Below are 26037 nucleotides of genomic sequence, written 5' to 3' on the forward strand. Positions count from 1 at the left end.
AAAGCTATAAATATCAGTACATGTTCGTATAATATTAAATCCCATAAATTTTTTCTTTTCCAAAATTTGCTTCCTATAAATAGCAGTTTCACGCTGTCAAGAGCTATGCTTGATGATTTGCATCATTTGCAAATTAAAGCTCCCATTTTGGCCTATTCTTCTTTAATTATACTATCTAAATTTCTTAAATTAAAAATCTATTTCTTTTCAGGGCATCCCAGGATTTCCTGGAAACCAAGGATTAATGGGACAAAAAGTAAGTATGACTGAAAGTTGAAAGATTTGGTCCTGGGATCTGTTTATGAAAAGGGCAAAGTGGTGATATCTCTTCACATAGAATATATTTTGTCACATTTATGACAGTAGTTAATGGTTCAAATATGATTTAATTTTGGAAGCTATTATTTTGACCTTAACAATTTTTTTTGTTTGTTTTATACAGATAGTATAAATTTGAATTTATGCACATGCTTTCTATTTTACTTGGTTACTTTCTATCTTGTTGTCTTAGACCACCCTTTCAGAGTAAGTTTTCTATTTCCTGAACTATGTCTTTAGAAATTCCTTTAGTACAAATACTTTGATTGTAAATGTTCAGTTTTTATTTAATTACTAATATCTTTATTTTACTCTTGTGTTTGAGAAAGGATTTTTGTAGGGTATGCAATTCAAGGTTGATGATTATTTCTTCTTGATGCATTGAAGTTTTTCTACTATCATTTCCTGGCCTCCATGGTTAACTATGAAAAATCTGCTCTTGTTCTAATCACCATTCTTTTGCAAGTGATCTGTCCCTTCTTTTGGCATTATTCAAGGTATTTTATTTGTTTTTAGTGTTCTTAAGCTCAGTGCAGTGTGTCTTGATATGGATTTATCTGTATTCATCTTGGTGGGAATTCAGTTTCCTTCCTGGCTCTGTGTAGGTATTTCTGTTAACTCTGAATGGCCTGGCTGTTAATCTCCATGTTACTTCTCTTCCTTCTCCATTTCTGCTCTTTCTAGCAAATCTAGTTAGAAATATCTCATTCCTTCTAATTTTGTCCTCTCCATCTCTAAATTGCTTACTTTCATATCCTTGATCCTTAAATTCTGGTCAATTTTTTGGTCGTGTTTTTCAGTTTCTTTTCTATTCATTCTTCCTTTACTGTGTCTAACCTGCTGTTTAAACCATCAGTTGATACAAAAGTATAAGCAATCATATTTTTCATTTCTAGAATTTCAAATTTTAATGACATCTTTTTATTCTTTTTTCTTAAAGTACAGCTGATTTACAGTGTTTTGTTAGTTTCAGGTATACAGCAAGGTCATTCAGTTTTATTTATATATACATACATATATATATATATATATATATAACTGAATGACTTTTTTATTCTTTCTCCTTACGTGACATGAAAGTTGCTCAGTTGTGTCCAACTCTTTGCAACCCCATGGACGATACAGTCCGTGGAAATCTCCAGGCCAGAACACTGGAGTGGGTAGCCTTTCCCTTCTCCAGGAGATCTTCCCAACCCAGAGATCAAACCCAGGTCTCCCACATTGCAGGCAGATTCTTTACAAGCTGAGCCACCAGGGAAATATTGAATATAGTTCTTTGTGCTAATAGCATTTTTTTTTTATTCTTCATAGCGTCTTGTTCTGTTTTCAGTCTTAATAGTCTTTGATGATTCTGTTCTTTCATTTGTAAAGATTTCAGATAATAGCTCTGAATTCAGTTTCTAGCCATTCTAACATCTGCAGTTCACTGTCACTACTCTTTCTTCTCAGTCTTGCGGTTTTCCGCTTCCCTTGTCTTGATTGTTGATTCTGAGCTCATTGCTTCATCCTAACAGGCAGGCATCCTGTCACCTACCTGAAGCTTGGGAAGCCTAGCTGCCTCCTGCTGGCAGGCCTGTGTACCACTGTAGCTGCCTTTGAGTCTTAAGCCTTTGTAGGTGTTCAGCTGCCTAGTGTTCAGCTTCCTGAAAGCTGAGCATGTGCCCTCAACATCCCCAGCCCTCTTGTTTCCTGCATCTCTGTCTCTAATGATGTTTCTGCAGAGTTCCAGATCTTCATAATTATAGTTGTAATCAAGAATATTTTTTATTAAAATAAAGGATCTTTGAAGACTTCCCCTACTTCTCATAAGATTAGCACTCTCTCAAAGACGATGAGGGCTTTTGTTCTTAATTCAGAGAAACTCCTGGAGCATAAGGTCAACATTCAATCCCCAAAGCTGACATCTGAATGCTGTGATATGCTCACTTATGTCCCAGTCTGTGACACCATGGACTATAGCCTGTCAGGCTCCTTTGTCCATGGAATTTTCCAGGCAAGAATACTGGAGTAGGTTCCCATTTCCTTCTCCAGAATGCTTTGTTAGGAAATTCCTAATGATGAATTGATCATTTGCAATTTTAAACTTTATCTGTATTTGATTTTTAGGGAGATATTGGGCCTCCAGGACCGCTAGGGAAGAAAGGAGCTCCGGGAATACCTGTAAGTTAGTGTCATTCTTTGGGGTGTGAAATAGTGTTGCTATGTATCCAAAGTTCTCATTCTGAACCTCACACAATGCAGGTTTTCAGGAACGAGACGCACAGGCTCCACAACTGCCATCCATTTGTATGAAAAAGATTTTGTCCATTTTTATAGAGGAGAATAGATTTCTTCAGCTTCTCAAAAAGTTGGCTATCTAAGAAAAGATCAAGAACTCTTACTGTAGCTAAACCAGAAAACAAATTCTCCAGCTCTTTATTTAAAAAAACAAAAACAAAAAAACTGAGCACTATGAAAAAGTCTAAAAATAAATGTTCTTTTTTATTTTTTAGATAATTTACAAATGTATGCAAATAAGGAAGAATACATTCAGAACAGGTTGTATAGGAAGATCCTAAATTAGTGAGAAAATAATTTTGGAAGTTTTGGGAGTAAAGGGACATATGCGTTTGCTACTAAAAGTTATGAAAATCCTATGGTATATAAGACTCCATAAAAAATTTCTGAAAGTCATTACTAAAAGTGATTTGGATTTTAACCTATGAATCAAATTGCCTGTAACAGCTTTTACTTTGAGTAAAAAATATCTGATAGTTTCTGACTTTTCATTTAATTATTTAAGTTTAAAAAGCAGGTATTTATCTTGTGAAAAGATTTGATAAAATTTTGGTGAAAGATTTGAATGGAATATTCTTCCTCTATCTCCATCATCATGACCAAATTATTTTTTCATTGAAATATTAAACTTAATTATTTACTAGTATTTAAGTTAGCCTCCAGAAAATGAAAGTATTGAATAGAACTTCATTGAACTTCAAAAATAAGTATATTTAATATTTCTAATATTTGAAACACTGTGCTATGAGTAGCATATTTTACATTTTATAGTTGTGATAACAGCCTAAATTGGTAGCAAAGCATAGCAGTGATGACATGGTATTTTCAGTGTGACTACATTGAGATTCCGTTTTCTGATAATGCTAACTGAATATTTTTGCTTATCATATTTTCCTTGCTATGATAAAGAGAAAGCAAATGTTTTTAATATATGTAATAGTATATAAGTTGAATCTAAATTAAATTAGTTCCTTCTTGCTAGAGTAGTTATTCAGTGTTTTATTTTGAATCATATGATTAGTAAAAATATGGCCATTGATAACTTGCAGATTATTATATTCAGAGAATTTATTAGATTTTAACACTTTAAAAACATTATTCAAGAAAATAAAAAATGTAAGTAAAATTGGCCAAAATAATATCTAGGGAGAAATTTAAATGTTGGTCATCATGAGAAAAGGAAGAAAGTGAGAGTGCTGGAAAGATAAACTTTTCTTTACAGTTGTTTTTTACTAGCTTTCCAGTAATTTTTGCTATTGGTAGGTGATTTAAGCAACCAGTTATAAGGGCTTTGCTGGCCTTCATGTTATCTTACATAACTTGATTCTTTATTCTCCTTATTTGGTTGTATGAAGGGAAGTTTCTCATATATTGCATTACACGTTAGTGGATTAATTATTATGGGACTGTATAACTTGAAAATTGATTCACTGCTTTTTAATATTCTTCTCTAAATTGCTCTTGCAATTCCCACTTAAAATGTAGGGTTTGATGGGAACCGATGGCTCACCAGGTCAGCCTGGAGCCCCAGGATCTAAGGTAAAGAAAATGAAATTAACAAGACTGAGGACTCTGTGCAAAATGACTATTGATGTACTTCAGTCAGAGTTTTCACTACACTGATATTATTTTGAATGTGGTGTGAATCTATAAACAAGCACTTGGAGGAATGAAGTCTTAGGTGAAACCAAGCATGTAAAGCACGGTAGTGTGAAGCAGCCCTAGTTTAAGCTGGGAGGAGTCCAGGATCCTCGTGACAGCCCTCTAGCCTCACTGCTAGCCCCGGCGCACTGAGCAACACCCAGAATTCTAAGGAACCAGTGCTCACCACTATCTAGAGCCTCTCTAGTGATGAGGGAGGTAACTTTTCCAACTTTCAAGGCCTTCTTTGGTATATTATTTTGTGGAATATATGTGGAATTTTTATTTTTAAGATGCCTTATAATGAGTTTTATTAGGTGTTTCCTCCCTCAGGACTGGGCGTAAGTTGGCATATTCTCTTAACTTCCACATTTTAAAAAAGTAAGGCAAGCTTGACCCATATACTGAGATTTCAGGTGATGCTGTTTTTAAGTTAGAACTGAAATTCTTTGTGTTTCCTGGTTCAACTATTTTCTAGGTGTACATAGTCAGGTGCTAAGAGAATTTCTTTTTTTCTTGGCTTTTTAGAGGATCAGATTGGGTAGATTCTGGCTTGACTTAAACTATTCTTGACTATTTTAATGAGTAGATTATAGGATAACTTTCTGAAAGAAAGTGATGGAATCTGGTCTTTTGAAAGCATTAATCCTTGAACTAGACCAGGGAAACAGATCCTGGCATACAACATGAGTAGATGGCCTAATCTGTTCTACTTTTAATTTCTAAATTACCTAGAGAAAGAGATGGGATAAAATGTCAGTGAGTCAGGGAAAGTAGCTGCCCTGTTACTAGGGGTGAACTCTGAGGGTCCTTGGAACACTGTGGACCCTAGCAGTAGTAAGTGTGTACCCACCAAATGGGCCTTCTCCATCATTTCTCAAGGTCATTTTGTAAGAAAAGTAGAGTATTTGTATGCTCCTTAAATAACTGGGGTACAATGGACTCTCCCATGATTCTGGATGCTCTAATTCTTAAGAATTGCAGCCTGAGATTTTATCAGCTGTTTAAAATTAGCCACTTCCCATTGTTGGCTCACACTGAGCTGGAGGTCCGCTAAAAGACTTTAAAGCAATGTATTTGTGGCATCCACCCCTTGGGCAGGTCTGCTGATATGGCTGGTGAGTCAAGTGATTCTAACATCCCAGTTTATTTTTACATAAATTACTATGAAGTTTGATTTCCCTCATCTTGTACAATTTTTAAAATAGATTCAAGATGTTAAAACAGATTTTTAGCATCTATTTTTGAATCTGTTTTGTTTCAAATAGACTCAAGATGTTAAAATTATACCTTTAAAATGTAATCTTTTCAGTGAAACGTTTGATTTCACTTCTTTTCATGCAGTGTATTAGCTCAGGTCTTAGAATGTTTTTCTGCCAAGGACCAGGTTGGACATGTTTTGGTCTTTGAGGGCCATACAGCTTCTGATGCGGTCACTCATCCCTGCTCTTCGAATGTAGAAGCAGCTGCTGTGTGGGTGTACCAGTGTTCCTTTATTTATAAAAATAAACTTTACAACTTTATTTATAAAAACAGGCTTTGGGCTGACTTAGCCCACAGGTCGTAGCTTACCTGCCTCTGTATCAGGAGTCCCCAACCCCTGGGCCTTGGTACCGGCCTGTTAGGAACTGGGCCACGCAGCAGGAGGTGAGGGGTGGGGCAGCGATGAAGCTTCATCTGCTGCTCCCCATCGCTCCCCGTCACTTGTGTTACCACCTGGACCATCCCCTGCCCAGTCTGTGGAAAACTTGTCTTCCCCGAAACCAGTCCCTGATGCCAAGAACTTTGGGGATTGCTGCTCTATATTACCGTATCCCTCTGGATGTGTCAACTAATGTATTTGGGAACAGTGCCTACAATATCAACTGATATAAGGTCAACAGTAGGACAATGAAGCTGTTGCAAGCAAGGCAGCTATGATGCTGAGAGTCTGTGTAGATCTTTAGAGAACTTCCAATTTCCACTACAATACTCATTTTTAGAATAGGTGTTGCACCACATGTAAGTCTTTTTTACCATACCAGGTTCCAGTTTTGTAAAATATTATGTAAATCACATCAAAGTACATTAACATAATCATGTCATGTAGCTTTCAGCCAGTCCTGTCACCTCTGTGAGTTTCAGCTTAACCATTTGTAAAATTAGAAATTTTAAGGAACCATGATGCTATGGTATAATCATGCTGTTAACGTGACAGATGCTTTAATTAAGTGCAAATATTATGTTTGTGTGGTTCTCAACATGAGCTGAGAATGAAGGTGGTCCTCTTTTCTGATCACACCCGCCCTGACTCTGGGTGGTCATCACCCCCTCTCCTAGGTGTCACACCAACCTCTTTAATAACAGGGTTTTGCCAGACATGGACCAGGCTATGATTCCAGGTGTCAGAGCATATTTGAAAGCCAGAACAATCTCTCCTGATGAACCAGGAGGCGAGTTGTCTCTTTTTATAACCAGTCCTGTTTTCCTATCTTACATGCTTTGCTCTAACAGCTTGGTCTTACTTTCCAAGTGTCTGTTAGCAAGGACTGTACTGGAATTCTGAAAAAGCATGCAAACTAAATGTTATCTGATTCGTGTTTCTTCCAAAAGCCACTCAAAAGTGCATTTGAGGCTAATTTTCTTTCCTTAAGTTACATACTGAAAATGAGCTCTACAGAGAAAGTGAAACAGGGAAGGATGATTTCCAGCCTAGAGGATGCTATTAAGATACATGAGTCTGGCCTCTGCAACACAGACCTAGCTGATTAGGGCTGGTCCCTAAAGATTTTTTTACTTGGAGCTACCAGCTTCAAACAGGCTCACTGAAGACTTTATAAATACGCAGACTCACTTCCTTGTTTAAAATAGTTTTTCTTAAGAAGATCTAACATATAGATTCTATTTTTCAAACAACTGCAAAGTTGAAACTGTAAAAATTGTTTAAAATATGTTCCTTTAAATATCTGGTGACATTTAAATTCAAAATTTAAAATAATTTTGATGCATTGACAGGGAAATAAAGGTGAACCCGGACTTCAAGGGCTGCCTGGGGCTTCTGGGCTCAAGGTAATTCATTGTGTTTTGATGTATTTAGAAATGTTTTCAAAGTATGCTGTCCTCTCATTTTTGGGTGAGATTAACAGTTGTATTAAGAAAAGATATGTGAAATGAAGGATGAAATTAACGTACCTGAAAGCCAGTGGTGAATGTGGGTCAATTTCATTTCTGTGTTTTGGATATTTTATCATAGTTTGGGTAATAAAGGCATGACATATACCTTGGTTTTTCTAGAATTGGTAAAAGTTGGTGAATATCCTCTCTGGTGCAGAGAATATCACTCTCTTCTGTGGCTGAGCATGAGTGTGTGTGTGTGTGTCTCCCAGGGTGGTTCTGTTCCTTGGTTGATGATTGATGGGACTTTATCTTCAGTTTGGGAGTCACAAATGCCTTACCAGTTTCCTCCAAACCAAATAGTTGATGTCAGTCATTTTAAATTCTTTTCTAGCCTTCAAAAATCTAGAGTCATATTCAACAACTCACAGTAAGCAAAGAGAACAGAACTTAGTTTCCACGAAAGAGAGTCATTTTTAGTTAATGTGACAAGAGTTTAGGACTAACGGTAAAACAAACAAAGGAAAACCAAAACACCATGAAGCATGTTTAGGAGTGCATCCTATCTCTTAAAATTTTAACCTAAATGTTGTTGAGACATCATCATTATATACTTTCACATTGTAAGTCTTTCTTATTTAAGGCATTTAAAAGAAAGGAAATAACACCTATGACATGATAGGGAGTAGAAAATTCAGTTAAGATAGTACAGAATATTCTTTGCTGTGAAAACAGCTCAAGAATTTATATTTAAGACTATAATTTTCCAGATGTATAAAGTAAAAATCATAAATGTGTATATTTAATGATAAGAATGTTCATCCCAATATTGTTTATAAAAATGGTCAAAATGAGTGTTTGGAAGTAGGAATTTTATTAAATATGGTAAATCAATACAATTGAATGATGTTCTATAATTTTAAAAAATTTAAAACATAATGGTATATTAAAAATTTCAATATTAATATATTTTGAAGTAAATAATTTGTTATAAAATTATGCATACATGGCACATTTTAGTAACTAAGTTGCCTATATGTTTGTGAGAGGTAGAGGGAAAATATATAACCAAATAAAAATATTGGGTAATGAAATTTTTAATAATTTTATTGCTTCTTTTTATTACCAGTTTTGTAACAATACATTTTTTAAAGGAGGATTTATGAGAAAAAGCAATTTCAAGGATGAAGAGAAAATATTAGTAAATGCAAAGAGAGATACCCATGTTTATTATTTTCACTGCTTAATTTTTTATTGTTGAAGTTATAAATATAAGAAAAATACCAACTATTTATGAAGCTTTCAAATATCGTATGCTCTCAGAATTTCTTAACTAGAAAAGATAGGAAGAAACATAAAAAATTTTATTAGGACATCCGTGGACTTTTCACTCTTTACTAGTTCTATAATAATAACTCTGAATGTTCATAAAGTTTTTAGCTATCAGTTTTAAATTTGAGGTGTATGTAGAGATACAAGCAGTGGGGCTGTTCACAAGCAGTGGGTCTGCGATGTTCATGTGATTTCTGTGTTATTTAGGGAGAGCCAGGAGCGGTGGGTCCCCCAGGAGAACCAGGATACCTGGGTTTGCCTGGAATTCAAGGGAAAAAGGTATGATTTTTAGGATACATAATTCAGTGTTAATCAGCTGTGAACATGTAGGTTTTTCTTTTGGGCGAGTAGCAGAGGAGGACCAATGATACATTCAGCGGTGAGATGACCTCCGTACTTGGCACACATGTAACGTGTTCAACCCCGTGCCAAGAGCTGTGGCCTCTTTCATGTCCCTGCATGGGTACTGTCTCCTGCGTGAGGACCTTGGAAAAGATAGATCAGAAAACATACAGTTAAGTAATATCCTGTAAATTCATATTGTTCAGTAGGAGAGTCGAGAATTGTTTAGGGAAAGTGTGACCGAGTCCAAGCTCGCTCTGCTCTCCACTCGACAAGTCAGTAAATCCAAGAGACGAGGTTTGAGGCAAGGAAGAGACTTTAATCAGGGAGCCAACTGACCAGGAAGTTGCAGGTTAGTGCCCCAAAAGAACCTTCTTGTCAGGGCCTGGTTGCCAGGTTCTTTTACGGATCAGAGGTTGGGGGAGGGGAGGAAACAAAGGAAAAAGGCTATTCAGTCCTTGCAAGTATTCTATAGAATGGCAAGGCTCAGGTGGGGGGATGTATTAGTTTCACTTCCAGACAGTCTCCTTCGCAGGTGGCTCAGGTTATCTCCCTCAGGCAGGCCATTGTGTATGCTAACAATAACAAAAAAGGGGTTAAAGTCACAGAAGCAGATGCAGTGTAAATTTAAAACTAACCCTTCCAGGTTACTCAAATATTCAACTTGAGCCACTCTTAACCAAAGTGTGAATATCTTTCCCAAACTGAAGCAAAAGTCTGAAATGATAAAAATTACAACCAGAATGATTGACCATGATATTCTTTTCTCTGAAACAATTATATTACATAACAGTTCATCTAAAATTAATTTGAGTTTAAAATATAAGGCTTATATATTCACATAAAATATTTTGGTGAGATAAGATAGCATTCCCTTGGGTTCTCTCTCTATCCTATTAAATAAAAGAGCTCTGAGTTGTATCTGTGTAAATATTATTGTTGGCTTGAAGACTTTGAGCAACAACTTAACTGGCTATCAGTCAGAGAAGTCCACACCCCTGAGTTAGTATCTAAACATTCAGGTTAGAAGTGACTGTACCAGTTTTGTTCTGTAAAGGGTACAAAGTCTCATGTCTCCATCTTTGTATCCCTTGCTGTTTCAAGTTTTGTATCATTTCATTTTTTCTATCCCTCATGTGTTATTTGCTCGGGCCCTAGGTTATTGTACCCAGAGCAATCTTTTTTGCTCTGATGAGTGGCAGTCAGCACTTGCTGACGCAGGGATGGTCCACACAGCAGTGATTAAGTGTTGGACTCTTAGTGGCTAGTATTTATTTAATACTATTGACTATAGTATTTACTTACTAAATCTATGTGAATATATGTTTGGATTTAGAGAATTTCCTTGTTCAGAAACTTGTCAGTTAAAAGAAAACCTGTGTTTTATTTGCTGTAAGCACAAAATTCTGTGTTTGGATAGCATGGCCCAAGTTCAACTTTGGGCAAATGCTTAGCTTTCCTATCTGTGTGTTAATTATAAGAGCAAAGACATTGAACTAGTTGGTTTCAAACATCTCTCCTGGCTGATAAACTCCAGGAAACAATATTATGGTATATGACTTTTCCCCCAAAAGTTAATTTTTGAAGCATATATTTTCTAAATACCATTTCAACATTGTTTCATTGTTTCTTATAAATCTGTGGCTACTGTTAGCTGAATAGTAAGAAGACGTTTCAGTTTGATTTCATAAAACAAGATTTGTTAAGTCTTCTCTTTGTTTAACCTCAGATTGTCATCAATATGGAAAAGTTTTCTTCTTCCTTATAACAAAGAAATTGTAGTAAACTTTCTTTGGAATATAAGAGCACAAGAAAGTATTCATTTAGAACATCACTTTGACATAATGTGGTTTTACTCTCTTCCCAAATATTATGTTAGCTTCTGTATGTAAGGCACTTGTGGAATTTGCATGAGACCATGTATTTTTCTTTGCTGAAGAAAAACATGTCTATTTGAAAGGTTACAGAATATATTATATTATGCTACATATAAAACTGCCTTTTTGCAGGGGGACAAAGGAAATCAAGGTGAAAGGGGCATTCAGGTATGTTACTGGCTTTTTTTTGGTTTGCAATAAAGTCAGGACTTTATGCTTTATTCTTGTAATATCTGTTCATTTATACACTTTATGATGTATTGGTTTCCCCAGATGATTTGACATGACTTATAGCACAAATAAATTTGATAAGACACTATTCACTCTACATATGAAACATATTCAAACTAATAAAAAGAAGGAGAATTATACCAGAAAATTAGATCAGGCTGAAGAAATCTAGGGTGATTTAGGACATTTGGTTTTGGGTGTCTTAGTGAAAAAGGTGAAGAGAAGGGATGTGCTACAGCTTTGAGAGGGGAGGACAGTTCTACCTCAGTCCCAGTGGCTCTAGAAGAGATTTTTCCTTAACTGATCGCTGGTCCATGAATAAGACGCTGCTGGCCGAAACAGTGACACACTGATAAGGAATAAACTGTATCTGTCGGCCTTTTAGTCTTTCACGTTCTAGAAATATATAAGATTTTTTTGACCAAAATTGTAAATCTGGACAGACAGTATTTCAGCGATGTTTTTTTTAATTTTTATTTTGTTTTATTTTACTTTACAATACTGTATTGGTTTTGCGATGTTTTTAAAATTGCAAAGGTTAGCAATAGTGGCTGAGTTTTGCTACATAAAATAAGCTTCACATAAAACAAAGACACTGCAAAATTTTCCAGAATGTTCAAAACTCTGGAATATCTAGAGGCATGAAAGAAAATTTCAAAGTAAAAACCTGCTAGGGTCACAGTCTCAATGTGTTTCAGACAATGAAAGTTGAATTAAGCCCCTTCTCTGAAATCCACCACCCTGGTCATTTCTTGTCATGGGTCCTGGGTGACTGAAGCATCATTCTAACTAGTCTCCTTGAGTCCAGTCACCCTTTCCCCCAACCACAAAAAATGTGTAAGTTGAGTAAGTTGAAGGTGTAAAAGGTGTTGGTTTAATCCATTTATATACTGCAATATGATTACTACTGAAGGGTGAGCTAATACCTTCATCATGCACATTAGTTTGTTTTTTGTTTTGAGAACAGTTAAGATTTCGTATCTTAGCCACTTTGAAGTTTGGAATTTAACTTCATATTTAAGATATTAATTTGCTTAGCTTCTGTACCACACAGTAAGCAACTTAATGGCAACGTAGGGACACTTTGCTGAAGTGTCCTGAAGTTACAGGGTCCTGCCAGCAAATAGGGCCCCTGGGAATTCATGGGTATAACTAAATGAAAAAAAAAAAGACAAACCAAACCTGCTATTCAGGAGCGATTTAAAATTTCAGTCACTAGATCTTTAACTGATTGTATATCTAGGTGTATGTTTTACTAGACTATATTAATTACCCTTTCAACGTACAGATGAAATAGTGGTGTTTCAGGGTCTGGCCCAATGTCTTATATAAGATGGATGTCTTATACAAAATATTAATTGAATGGACAAATATGTTTGTATCTTTATCAAGTTTTCCTTATTTGTCCTAATTTAAAGATCTTCATTCAAAATATTTTTTACAGTGTAAATGTAGAAATGTCTTTTATTATTTTTAATATAAATTTATTTATTTTTTTAATTTTTATTTTTACTTTATTTTGCTTTACAATACTGTATTGGTTTTGCCATACATTGATATGAATCCACCACGGGTGTACATGAGTTCCCAAACATGAACCCCCCTCCCACCTCCCACCCCATATCATCTCTCTGGATCATCCCCATGCACCAGCCCCAAGCATTTAAAATGTCTTTAAAGTGGTCTTCTTGCCCTCACATGTACTTAATACACACCAAACATAATGCCATTGAAATTAAGAAAATAAACTCAAAATGGATTAAAGATCTAAGTGTAAGACCAGAAACTATAAAACTCCTAGAGGAGAACATAGGCAAAACACTCTCAGACATAAATCACAGCAGGATCCTCTATGATCCACCTCCCAGAATTCTGGAAATAAAAGCAAAAATAAACAAATGGGATCTAATTAAAATTAAAAGCTTCTGCACAACAAAGGAAACTATAAGCAAGGTGAAAAGACAGCCTTCTGAATGGGAGAAAATAATAGCAAATGAAGCAACTGACAAACAACTAATCTCAAAAATTTACAAGCAACTTATGCAGCTCAATTCCAGAAAAATAAATGACCCAATCAAAAAATGGGCCAAAGAACTAAATAGACATTTCTCCAAAGAAGACATACAGATGGCTAACAAACACATGAAAAGATGCTCAACATCACTCATCATCAGAGAAATGCAAATCAAAACCACAATGAGGTACCACTTCACACCAGTCAGAATGGCTGCGATCCAAAAATCTGCAAGCAATAAATGCTGGAGAGGGTGTGGAGAAAAGGGAACCCTCCTACACTGTTGGTGGGAATGCAAACTAGTACAGCCGCTATGGAGAACAGTGCAAATAGAACTACCTTATGACCCAGCAATCCCACTGCTGGGCATACACACCGAGGAAACCAGAACTGAAAGAGACACATGTACCCCAGTGTTCATCGCAGCACTGTTTATAATAGCCAGGACATGGAAACAACCTAGATGTCCATCAGCAGATGAATGGATAAGAAAGCTGTGGTACATATATACAATGGAGTATTACTCAGCCGTTAAAAAGAATTCATTTGAATCAGTTCTGATGAGATGGATGAAACTGGAGCCGATTATACAGAGTGAAGTAAGCCAGAAAGAAAAACACCAATACAGTATACTAACACATATATATGGAATTTAGAAAGATGGCAATGACGACCCTGTATGCAAGACAGGAAAAAAGACACAGCTGTGTATAACGGACTTTTGGACTCAGAGGGACAGGGAGAGGGTGGGATGATTTTGGAGAATGGCATTCTATCATGTATACTATCATGTAAGAATTGAATCGCCAGTCTATGTCTGACGCAGGATACAGCATGCTTGGGGTGGGTGCATGGGGATGACCCACTGAGATGTTATGGGGAGGGAGGTGGGAGGGGGGTTCAGGTTTGGGAACTCATGTAAGAATTAAAGATTTCAAAATTTAAAAAAAATAAATAAATAAAAGAAAAGAAAAAAGAAAAAGAAAATGACCACAGTCACTGTATTTTTAAACAGTTTTCATGCCATGAGCATGGACTCTGCAGAACACCCTCAATTGTCTAACATGTTCTATTTACATGTTCCCCAAAGTCGGTAGTTTGTTTGTCTCCGTCAATTTTAACTCTAAGGTTAGGCTGACTTTCCTCTCACTTCTTTTCTTCTCTTCTCTTGCATCATTTTGCATATTTGCATCGCTGCTCTTGTGAACTTTGCTCCAGACAGCAGCAAAGTACATAGTATGCGTTGTGTGTGTGAATGCATCATGTATGTGTAAACTAATAAATAACATTTATTCAATTTTAAAGGGTCAAAAGGGAGAAAATGGAAGACCAGGGATTCCAGGATCACAGGTACTTTTTTTTTTTATGGAAAATGAATCAATGAATCACATAACTGAACAAGACTGAAAGAGAGTTACTTGCAAATAAAAATGAGTGAGGAGAAGGGGAGATGTAGTGTGCATTCTAAGTGCACAGGGATGAGAATGCTTGTGGTGATGGTGGTCAGGGCTTGTTTAATTGTTTGATTTATATTTTTATTTTCCCATGCTGATACTCTGTGTGGCTGTGAAACTTGACTTTCAATACTTATTTCTCACCAAGTAAATGACTAAAGGTCAGGGCTTCCCTGGTGCCTGTGATTAGGACTTTGCCTTCTAGTGCAGGAGGTGCAGTTTCAATCCCTTGTCAGAGAGCTGAGCTCTCACATGCCTCTCAGCCAAAAATCCAGAATGTAAAAACAGAAGCAATGTTGTAATAAACTCAATAAAGACTTTAAAAATGGACCACATTTTAAAAAGTGACTGAAGGTAGACAATTCCACCTGCTTCTTGGAGTAGTAATGGCCCAAGGCAGCCATTCATAGCAGCATCTCTGTACCTATTGTTGAGTTTTTCTTTTCTTCTTAAAATATGAGCAGTTGAGGCCCTGTGTAGTGAAAGAATTGACTTGTTTCCCTCTAGTTTGTTCAAAGACACAATTTGCTACCCTACAGATGTGTTAATCCCATCTCGGGGAACTGTCATGGAATAGATACATAATACATGCTTTTCTTCTTTTTTAAGAAAAATTTTAATAGTATAATTGCTTTACAATGTTGTGTCGGTTTCTGCTGTCTGCCAGTGTGAACCAGCCATAAACACACATATATCCCCTCCTTCTTGAGCTTGCCTCCCAGCCCCATCCCATTGCTCTAGGCTGAGCTGCATGGCAACTTCCCACCAGCTATCTGTCCAACACATAGTAACCTGTGTGCTTCAGTGCTAACTTTCTTCTTTGACTAAACTCCTCCTGAAGCCATGTTTCTGTGAGATTGTCACGTGGCGTGTAGGTTAAGTCAGAGCCAAAATGGACAAATAAAATCATCCAACTGATAGGGAGCGTGGGCATAAGGCAGATTCCGTAGTTGCACTAACTGGTGGTAGGGGAATGAAATTGTGAGGTGATGGCTCCAAGGGCGGAGTTTCTGGGTCCCTCGCTTGGAGGAATGGGAGAGGCCCAGGCGGGTGGGAAGGCGTGTGTTTGAAAGCACACGCCCCGGGCGCGTCTTAGATGAAAGGTGAGCGCTGGGTGTCGGGAAATTGAGAGCCTAGAAGCTGAGCCTCAGAGCAGGCGTCACTGAGAGCGCCCAGGACCGAGTCCGCCCGTGTGCAGTGATGGTCAGGAAGAAAGGTCTCCTCAGTTTGGGCCCCTTCGCCCCATGATAAACCGCCGGATGACAAGCAGCGCTGTCCCTGCTCCCCGCCGCCCTGCTCTGCTTGCCCGGGTTAACCACACAGCATGTGTGCACGGCGCTTCTCACAGGAGAGCCTCACCTCTCCATGCGTCAGCCTCCAAGACCCCGGCGGGTCCTCCTACGTTTTTACTCACAGAAACTGCGATAGGAGCCTATTTCCTTTGGATTCTGAGCGCACAATTTGGCGGCTAGCTCACTGGTTGACAGATGACACTCTTGGCAAGGTTCCCTTAACATCTTTTTTTTTTTTTCCCCTCACTTCTCTAGAGAAAAAGCAAGTCTGCCTCCCCCAAGGCAGGATTTGGGTTTCCTGGAAAGCTCTGTCCTGGGTGTGTTGGAAGCTGCATTTCCACCCTCATGACCTAAGTCTGCAGAGGGGTCGGGGCAGCTGTGGCCTCTCAGCTGCTGAGTGGTTGTCCCACCCATCTAAGTAAACAAGGCCCTAAGTTACCTGTCACCCTACCAAGCGCGGCACGTGTGCGATTTGATTTTTTTTTTTTTTTTTTTGGCCTTCTTGTTGTGAATGGGGTCCAAGCAAATGTTTCTCTCACAAGATCATCTAAGTGGATTCTCAGCTGACAGCTGTTTTCAGTTTCAGATCTAATTTGGTTCTAGTCCTGAGAGCTTTTATCTTTCCCCGTATCTGGATCCAATTGGAGGATTCTATCTGGTAGGGGACATCTCTGCATTTCTTCAGAAACTTCTATATTTAAAGAATGGCTTGAGAAAGAGTGTTTTACTCACTAACTGATTTTTATATGAAAACTAAAATTTAGTGTCTTTATGCTCAAGTTTTGAGAATCTCCCTTACTCTGTGCCAAACACTGATTTTCCCTAATTTTTTCTTCTGTCTCATTTGGATCTTCATGTTGAAGGAACCTAGAAATAAACCAACATAAATCTTCAGACTTCATTGTTATATATGGAATTCTGTATTGAAATGTTTATTATACATGAGTTTTATATTGAATTGCAGAACATGAATTTTTAACTTTAAAGTTGGTTAATGATCAACTATATTTCAATAAAAAATAATAAAGTTGATTAATGAAATCCCTCCTGTGTATTGTGAAAGCTATACCCTTTGTTCTAAACTAATATTGGGTGATTCTGGAGCCTGAATGTACAATGAATTTCAAAAACAAAAAATTCTAGTGTATTTCCTAAAGGTTCTTATCATCTCTCGAAAATGTCATTGGAATGACTATGTAAAAGATAAGAGGAAAAACTTTAAAGGAACCATTCACATGTATCCCATGATTGTGATGGTGAGAGAGCTTCAGGTAAAGGTCCCTAGTTTATATCATGGGAGGAAAAAACTGCCACATTGGTCAACATGCACATATGCATGCTAAGTTGCATCGGTCATGCCTCACTCTCCTATGGCTCCTCTGTCCATGAGATTCTCCAGGCAAGAATATTGGAGTGGGTTGCCGTGCCTCCTCCAGGGGATCTTCCCAACCCAGGGATCAAACCTGCATCTCTTGGGTCTCCTGCATTGGCAGGCGAGTTCTTTAGCACTAGTGACACTTGAGAAGCCCATTGTACAAAATTTGTGTTGTTCAGTTGCTAAGTCGTGTCTGACTCTTTGCAACCCCATGGACTACAGCATATCAGGCTTCACTGTCCTTAACTATATCCCAGAGTTTCCTCAAACTCATGTCCTTTGAGTCAATGATGACATCGAATCATCTCATCCTCTGCTGTCCCCTTCTCCCCCTGCCCTCAAGTTTTCCCAACATCAGGATCTTTTCCATTGAGCTGGCTCTTCACATCAGGTGGTCAAAGTATTGGAGCTTTCAGCTTCAGCATCAGTCCTTCAATGAACATTCAGGACTGATTTCCTATTTAGGATGGACTGGTTTGATCTTGCAGTCCAAGGAAATCTCAAGTCTTTTCCAGTGCCACAATTCAAAAGCATCAATTTCACACTCAGCCTTCTTTATGGTCCAGTTCTTACATCCATACATGACTACTGGAAAAACCGTAGCTTTGACTAGACGGACCTTTGATGGCAAAGTAGTGTCTCTGCCATTTAATATACTGTTTAGGTTGACCATAACTTTTCTTCCAAGGAGAAAGCATTTTTTAATTTCATGGCTCCAGTCACAATCTGCAGTGATTTTGGAGCCCAAGAAAATAAAGTCTATCACTGTTTCCACTGTTTCCCCATCTATTTCCCATGAAGTGATGGGACCAGATGCCATGATCTTAGTTTTCTGAATGTTGAGTTTTAAGTCAACTTTTTCACTCTCCTCTTTCACTGTCATCAAGAGACTCTTTAGTTCTTCCCTTTCTGCCATAAGGTTGGTGTCATCTGCATATCTGAGGTAATTGCTATTTCTCCCGGCAATCTTGATTCTAGCTTGTACTTCATCCAGCCCGGTGTTTTGCTTAATGTGCTCTGCATATAAGTTAAATAAGCAGGGTGACAATATACAACCTTAATGTACTCCTTTCCCAGTTTTGAACCAGTCCTTTGTTCCATATCCAGTTCTAACTATTGCTTCTTGACTTGCTTACAGGTTTCTCAGGAGGCAAGTAAGGTGATCTGGTATTCCTATTTCTTTAAGAGTTTTCCATAGATTTTTGTGATCCACACAGTAAAAGGCTTTCATGTAGTCAATGAAGCAGAAGAAGATGCTTTTCTGAAATTCTCCTGTTTTTTCTCTGATTCAGTGGATGTGGGCAATTTGATCTCTGGTTCCTCGGCCTTTCCTAAATCCAGCTCATATACCTGGAAGTTCTCAATTCATGTACTGTTGAAGCCTGGCTTGAAGGATTTTAAGCATTAACTTGCTAGCATGTTAAATAAGTGCAATTGTACAGTAGTTTGAACATTCTTTGGCATTGCCCTTCTTTGAGACTGGAATGAAGATTGACCTTTTCTAGTCCTGTGGCCACTACTGAGTTTTACAAATTTGCTGCCTTATTGAGTGCAGCACTTTCACAGCATCATCTTTTAGGATTTGAAATAGATCAGTTGAAATTGAATCATCTCTGCTAGCTTTGTTCATAGTAATGCTTTCTAAGGCCCACTTGACTTCACACTAACATGCTTCTTTCCTAATCTCTGAATTTCCAGCCATGAGTGATTTAAGCATAGGACAGTATGTTTTTCTCCCCTATGTTATCTTTTCTTTAACCCACCGTTTATCTATAGTACTCAAAAAATTTTTAATTTTAAGAATACAAATTTGAAACAAAACAGGATCTTAATCACTGAATAAAAGAATAAATATTCCTTATTTTACTGATTTGAGCTTTTTATTGAAGTATAGTTAGTGTACAATCATATATAAGGTGTACAATATAGTGATGCAATTTTTAAAGTCTATACTCCATTTATAGTTATTATTAAATATTGGATATGTTCCCTGACTTAACTTTTAATTTTCCTTAAACTAGTAATATATTTTGAAATTAAAGTAGAGTTTTAAAAGAATTCAGATAGAATGCCATTCTAACCTACATATTTGACCTGCATCATTTGAAAATATTCATATAGATGAATGAAAGTTATGTAAATTAACCCTGTTATATTATTCATTTAGTATATTTCCTAGTCATTAGTCTCCTTGAAAAAGGTTTCTTGTATATGTAATTTTGTCACTATTTCTATTGCTGTCTTCCAAACCAAAAATTCAAGTTTGATTAAATATGTCTAAAGGGTACATGCCACATTGTTAGTACTGTAACTTGCACATTTTTTTTCCTATTAATTTTTGTAGGGAATTCCAGGCCATCACGGTGCAAAAGGAGAGGTATGTTTCTTCTTGCATTATGCTGTCCAGTCCTCACAGCTTAATTTTCAGTACTGTATAAATAAATCTAGCCGTTGACATCCCAAGCAGAAAATGTCTTTCATGTTCTTCAATAGTTCCTGAATAGACATTTTCAGAATATGTAGGTTCACTGAATTAGGTATGAAATGGTATGCATTTGTCAATAGTATTGATTCCTAGTCTAAATTAGGAACTGTTTTTCTGCGTATTTTCCAATGAGGAATAGTGTGCATTTCTATGCCTACCTCTAGAATTTAAACTCCCTGGGAACAAGACTGTCACAGTCACTGATGTATCTCTGGTACTATGCATATTGCCTAATCAATATATGTACTGATTAACGGTTATTTGTAGGGTTGGATGGGTGGTTGATTGGATGGATAAATTGCTGTTTCATATAGTATGAAATTTCCCTCCTGATCAATTATGGTGTTTCCCAGCAGTTACCTGTATAATTTAGATATATGTTTGTATTTATTCATATCTGTATTCTTGAGGACTTCTATGGTGCAATTATACCTCCTGAAATATTTAAATAGAACTTCTGAAGATTTCACTTGTTTTTAGAGAGGTGAAAAGGGAGAGCCTGGTGCCCGAGGTGCCACTGGAGCCAAAGGAGAGTCTGGGGTGGATGGTCTGATGGGGCCCCCGGGCCCCCAGGGGCCACCCGGGCAAGCAGGTCCTCCGGGCCCCCCAGGACTGGATGGGAAACCCGTATGTATTCTGCTTCTTTCAGTTTTATGTTTTCATTCTTTGTACTTGGCATGTCCATGTTATAACCCCTAATAATTTGATGCAGGGGAGAGAATTTTCAGAAGAGTTTATTCGACAAGTTTGCACTGATGTATTAAGAGGTAAGTCTCAAACATACAGATTTTAATAACTTTCAAATTTCAGAAGTCATATAAATATTTTTGTAGAAATTATAAAAGTATAAGTAAGATAAAGAAGAAAATAAAGGACATTTATCCATCTTTGTCTCTCCCATATAAGTATTTTTACATGTAACTTTTGTAATCTTTTTTATAAAGTAATTTATCATTATTTCACCATTGATTAAATTTTCTTTTCTGACATAATTCTAGTAATTTTATTCCCCAATATGACACTTATAATTTAACAGTTTCTTTTAGGAAGGTACTTTTCCCCCTTATTTGAAGCAATTTCCACAATAAAATTATTATAAACAGCAATGGATATTTCCTAGTTAAATTTCTAGAAAGGAAGTTATTGGCCAAGAGTTAAGCATCTGTAAATCTTTTTTTTTTAATTATAAATGATTATTAATGTCCACTCACCATTTAAACATAAGAGTTGGGGTTTCTTTGCTTTCAAGCCCAGTTACCTGTCTTACTTCAAAGTGGAAGAATTCAAAGCTGTGATCATTGCCAGCCCCAGCACGGCTCCCCTGGTATTCCAGGGCCACCCGGTCCCATGGGCCCAGAAGGTCCTCGAGGATTCCCTGGTTTGCCAGGAAGAGATGGTGTTCCCGGGTTAATGGGAGCTCCGGGACGCCCAGGTGCCAAAGGACTAAAAGGTACTTAGTTTGTATGTGTAAGCAAATGAACAACAGAAAAAGATATTTTTTGTATTCACCTCTTAAAGTGATTTAATAGGCAAGAGTTCATGTTTGTCTTCTTGAAGACAAAAAATTTTTCTATCCCTACATCTTTAAATAATTTGTCAGCTGAGTTAAAGAATAATTATTGTATTTTTTGAAAGCATATCCTAAAGTCAAGAGAGAAAGTTCAAGGTTATGAAGCATGTGATCTTGTAAATCAGAAAATGTTGACAATGAACTTAGAAATTTTGCTTGTGTCCAATAATGTCTTTAAATAGAACATCACAGACACCATTTCCTTTATTTTGACTTTGGTAATGTTTGTTACTGTATTCAACATTGTTTTCTGTTATAAGAAAAATTAGTGACTTTGCTGGTGGTCCAGTGGTTGAGGCTTAGCCTTCTAATACAGAGGGCATAGGTTCAATCCCTGGTCAATGAACTGCGATCCCTCATGTCTTGGGGCCAAAAAACTAAAACATAAAAAAAAAAAAAAAATAGTGAATGCAGTGTTGTGTCAAATGCAATAAAGACATTAAAAATGGTCCACATTAAAAAAAAATCTTAAAAAAAAAAGAATTAGGTTTTGCAACCAAACTTTCTAATAGTAGGCCACAACTTAACTGCTCTTTGCCTTTGAATGTTTATGTGAAATGTTGGTTGATAATTATTTCCTTTTAGTTTAATATGATTTGAACAATTTAGATGTTTCATCAAAGGAACAGCTGTGATGAACAGAAAGGGCTAAATAATAAAATTAATTCCAATAATTTTCCTTTCTTAATATTTAATCTCATTATGTTTCTAAAGCATTAATTATTTTAAAAATTGTGGCTTAAAAATTCTCTTTCCCGTTAGTAATAATAAATAGGTGGTAAGTAATAATAAATAGGTGAAACTTTTTTTAAAGATTTATTTTCTTTAATGTATATATTAACAGCTTTGAAAGAAACAATCTAAGGAGGAAGTGATTTTATGGGAAAAGTAAGCTTATTCACCTCTCTGACACTCTGCAGGCCTCCCTGGACGGAACGGGGCAAAGGGGAGCCAAGGACTTGGGTACCCTGGAGCACAAGGTCCTCCTGGTCCCCCGGGTAAGAACTGGTGATGCTCATAAGTGTTCCTGCACATTTTGCTTTAGGAAAATCACCATAGATCTATGTCCAAAGATTTGAAATCAAGACTTTCCCTTCCTTTGTTGAGTGATTCACATTCAGCACATTGAGATCTAACTACTAGAAGTTTTATCCTATATTACATTCATGAATCATTCAAGATTCCCTCTCACTTATCATTTAGATTCTTTAGAACACCACTCCTTAGACTAGATCTCATATGGTTTCAGTTGCTCATGCCTATCTAATGTATATCACTGTATGTATCACTGTCTTATCTTTATGATTCTCAGTTCAGTTCAGTTCATTTCAGTCGCTCAGTCATGTCCGACTCTTTGCGACCACATGAATCGCAGCACGCCAGGCCTCCCTGTCCATCACCAACCCCCGGAACCCAAAATAATGCTGAAATGGACTCAAAAGCCAAACTCTGCTAGCTGTGTTAACTTTGCTTTGCCTCAGTTTTCTCATTTGTAAAATAGTGATGAGATGTTATTTCAGTTCAGTTCAGTTCGTTCGCTCAGTTGTGTCTGACTCTTTGCGACCCCATGAACTGCAGCACACCAGGCTTCCCTGTCTCTCACCAACTACTGAAGTTTACTCAAACTCATGTCCATTGAGTCAGTGATATCATCCAACCATCTTATCCTCTGTCGTCCCCTTCTCCTCCTGCCTTCAATCATTCCCAGCATCAGGGTCTTTTCAAATGAGTCAGTTCTTAGCATCAGGTGGCCAAAGTATTGGAGTTTCAGCTTCAGCATCAATCCTTCCAATGAATATGTATTCAGGAGTGATTTCCTTTAGGATGGACTGGTTGGATCTCCTTGCAGCCCAAGGGACTCTCAAGAGTCTTCTCCAACACCACAGTTCAAAAACATCAGTTCTTTGGCACTCAGCTTTCTTTGTATCATGACACTGTTGGATGATTAAATGAGTTCATATATGTTGTGCTCTCAGACAGTGTATGACAACCAAAGCTGTGTTTTCAATAAATGTGTATCATCACTATTATTTTAGATGTTACTACTTTTTGAGGCTTTCAGGTGGAGCAGATGATTCAATAATTTGTATGCAAAGCATTTTGAACAATACTTAAGTGTCAAACAAACATTTATTAGTAGTAATAGCAGGAAGTATTAGTGATAGAGAGTGCTCCCAAACCACACTGCTCAATCCCCAAACCTAAATATTTTGGTCACCAACTTTAAAAGGCCAGTGTCTTGATTTAATTTTCCTTTCTTTGAGCATGCTAGTTGAACTAAATTATGGTTTACAAATTGGTGTTATAATACCATTGTGTATGGATTATTATGATATTATGCTAATGACAATGTATTTCAATGTGGAAACTATATACCTATAATGAAAATAGTCATTTTGACTGCAAATATGGCACAAAAGTGACTTCATTAAAGTTTTCACTTATGGATATATTACTGGCAAATCTAAAATAATATTGGCAAAAGTAAGCTGAAAGTAAGAAATAGTTAAGCCACAAATTGAAATCTTAAAATTGTGAAAATGTGAAAGCCACAAATTGAAATCTTAAAATGTTAGCTCTGTGTCTTCATTAGCTGCATGATTTCTGTAATAACACAGCTTGGCTTAGTTTTGGAAAATTATTTTTGGGTAGTTCTTTTCCAAATGGAAGGCATATAGAATTATCAAGAGGATTCCTTCTCTTTCCACTTTGAGTACAAATATGTAAAATGTTGAAGAGAGTCTTTTTTCCAGTTTACATGTTTTACAGATTCAGCTGTGTCAGCCCAGAAACAAACTCTTTGTTCATATGTTGCTATTGTTCCATCATAGGTCCAGAAGGACCCCCTGGAATAAGCAAAGAAGGTCCTCCTGGAGACCCAGGCCTCCCTGGCAAAGATGGAGACCACGGAAAACCCGGAATCCAAGGACAGCCAGGAGCTCCGGGCATCTGTGATCCATCGCTGTGTTTTAGTGTCATTGTTGGAAGAGACCCCTTTAGAAAAGGACCAAACTATTAGTTTCTGGTGCCTCGTCCAGTAGCCTTGGCATGGTGCTCTTCTTTTGTGGTCTTTGCATCTCAGGAAGATAACAACAGTAATCCCTTGAAAAGAAACTCAAGTACCTCGGTGTTTTTATTATTGTTTTTCCTTAGGAAAAATATAGAAAAGGTCACGTATACTGATTTTAAAGGCTCCTCACTTCTTTGGACCCTTTAGATTGGTAGCATTAACTAAATCTCAAGGGTTTCTTGTAAGTCCATTCGTTTTAATCAAAGTTGAATAAAAAAAAAAAAAACACCATTGCCTGTCAGCCAGTCAGTTTCAGTCACTGTGAAAATTTCACATTCAGCCTCTGTGCAGCAGAGTATTTGAGTTCAATTTCTTGTCTGTGTGAATTTCATGTTTCATAGCTCATTCTTCTACATTAGCTGAAACGTGCATCTGGCCGTGGGAAATGAGATCAGGGCTGATATTCTGCTTGGGAACAGACTGTATCACCACATGAGCACTATTCCAGTGTTTGTGCTTATCAGACAGGGTTTAGCCATTCGGTGCTTTGAATATCACCTGTGAAAGAGATTAATGTGTTTCTTACTCCGTTTGCAAATTCTCAAATGATTCAATGAATGATGATGCTAAAAAGAGTAATGATTACATTGGGAATGGTCTAAATATGAACCATTAAAAACATTCTGGAGAAAAAGGTTCATTAGACCTGGTTAATATGTTCAAAGGAATCATGAGTTCAGAAACACTAAAAATACTTTCTTCTTCATACCTGCTTAGTAATTGGAATGTTTGTTGCATGCCTTCATTTTCCATTTCATTTACTGTATGTGTATGTTCATATATGTTAACTTTTATTGTAACAAAGCTAATGGGAATCAGTGCTCTAGTTGACAGGAAAGATAACTTCATAGATCCTAGGATGTCTTGATAATTTTTTAGCAGACTAAAATATTTTAAACAATCTTTGTGTACTGTACTTAATGCTTTTGTAAGGAATGTAACTTGAGATATTCCATCCTTATCATGCTCTAAATTTGTTACATGCTTGTTATTCAGAGTACAATAAAATTGTGTAAAAGCTTGAATGCAGCATTTTTTATACTTACTTATAACTGACTTTGAGTTTATTATGCATTGCAATGATCATTTATTTAGTGGGTATAATTTATTAACTTATTTACCCTATTTTTAAATGACTGATTCACATGAAATAAGAACATAGAAACTGGGTTGTGTGCCACTCGCCTGGGCAGATAAAGCCCCTGCTTCCTGGCCCAGGAATGGCTGGTGACCAGAGTTTAGCTTAATTGATGACATGTCCTTCGGTGACTTTGATGAGGACCTTGGAGGGGACTGAAGCCCATACATTCAGCAGCTGAATCAGCTTAAGGCTTGTTTTGGTGGTCTGTCTCCAGCAGAGCCCCAGGTGTCTGTTAGACCTGACCAAGCTACTCCCCCTGCTAATTATACCATTTTGTGGGAGACCTGGTGAAGGGGAAGAATGGGAACTTCCTTCTGCCCCTTGTTCCTTCAACCAGCTTGGAGCACATGTGATGCTGAAAACTCAGCCTCTGTTTTCCAGTGCTAAATAGAATCTCAGAGAGAGTTTTGGGTAAAATAGAAAAGAATAGCTGTATTTCTTTGCCAGGCAGAAGGGGACATAGTGGGCTCTTGTCCTTGGAGGCTGTGTGTCTCAACCTGGGAGGATTTGGTGAGGAGTTTTTAT

General features: G+C 37.1%; 1 protein-coding gene across 1 annotated transcript in view; it reads left to right on the plus strand.

The window, feature by feature from the left end:
* Positions 1–25321, plus strand: part of COL21A1 (collagen type XXI alpha 1 chain) — a 245897-nt gene extending 220576 nt beyond the window's left edge. The window contains exons 18-30 of the mRNA XM_068994096.1: positions 212–256; positions 2425–2478; positions 4081–4134; positions 7231–7284; positions 8869–8940; positions 11013–11048; positions 14431–14475; positions 19591–19623; positions 20212–20358; positions 20444–20498; positions 20981–21181; positions 22222–22299; positions 24133–25321. Coding sequence (XP_068850197.1) covers positions 212–256; positions 2425–2478; positions 4081–4134; positions 7231–7284; positions 8869–8940; positions 11013–11048; positions 14431–14475; positions 19591–19623; positions 20212–20358; positions 20444–20498; positions 20981–21181; positions 22222–22299; positions 24133–24320 — 1062 coding nt within the window. The 3' untranslated portion in view covers positions 24321–25321. The remainder of the gene's footprint in view (positions 1–211; positions 257–2424; positions 2479–4080; positions 4135–7230; positions 7285–8868; positions 8941–11012; positions 11049–14430; positions 14476–19590; positions 19624–20211; positions 20359–20443; positions 20499–20980; positions 21182–22221; positions 22300–24132) is intronic.
* Positions 25322–26037: the final 716 nt, after the last annotated feature.

Source organism: Capricornis sumatraensis, chromosome 22 (assembly GCF_032405125.1).
Source record: "Capricornis sumatraensis isolate serow.1 chromosome 22, serow.2, whole genome shotgun sequence".
Lineage (NCBI taxonomy): Eukaryota > Metazoa > Chordata > Mammalia > Artiodactyla > Bovidae > Capricornis > Capricornis sumatraensis.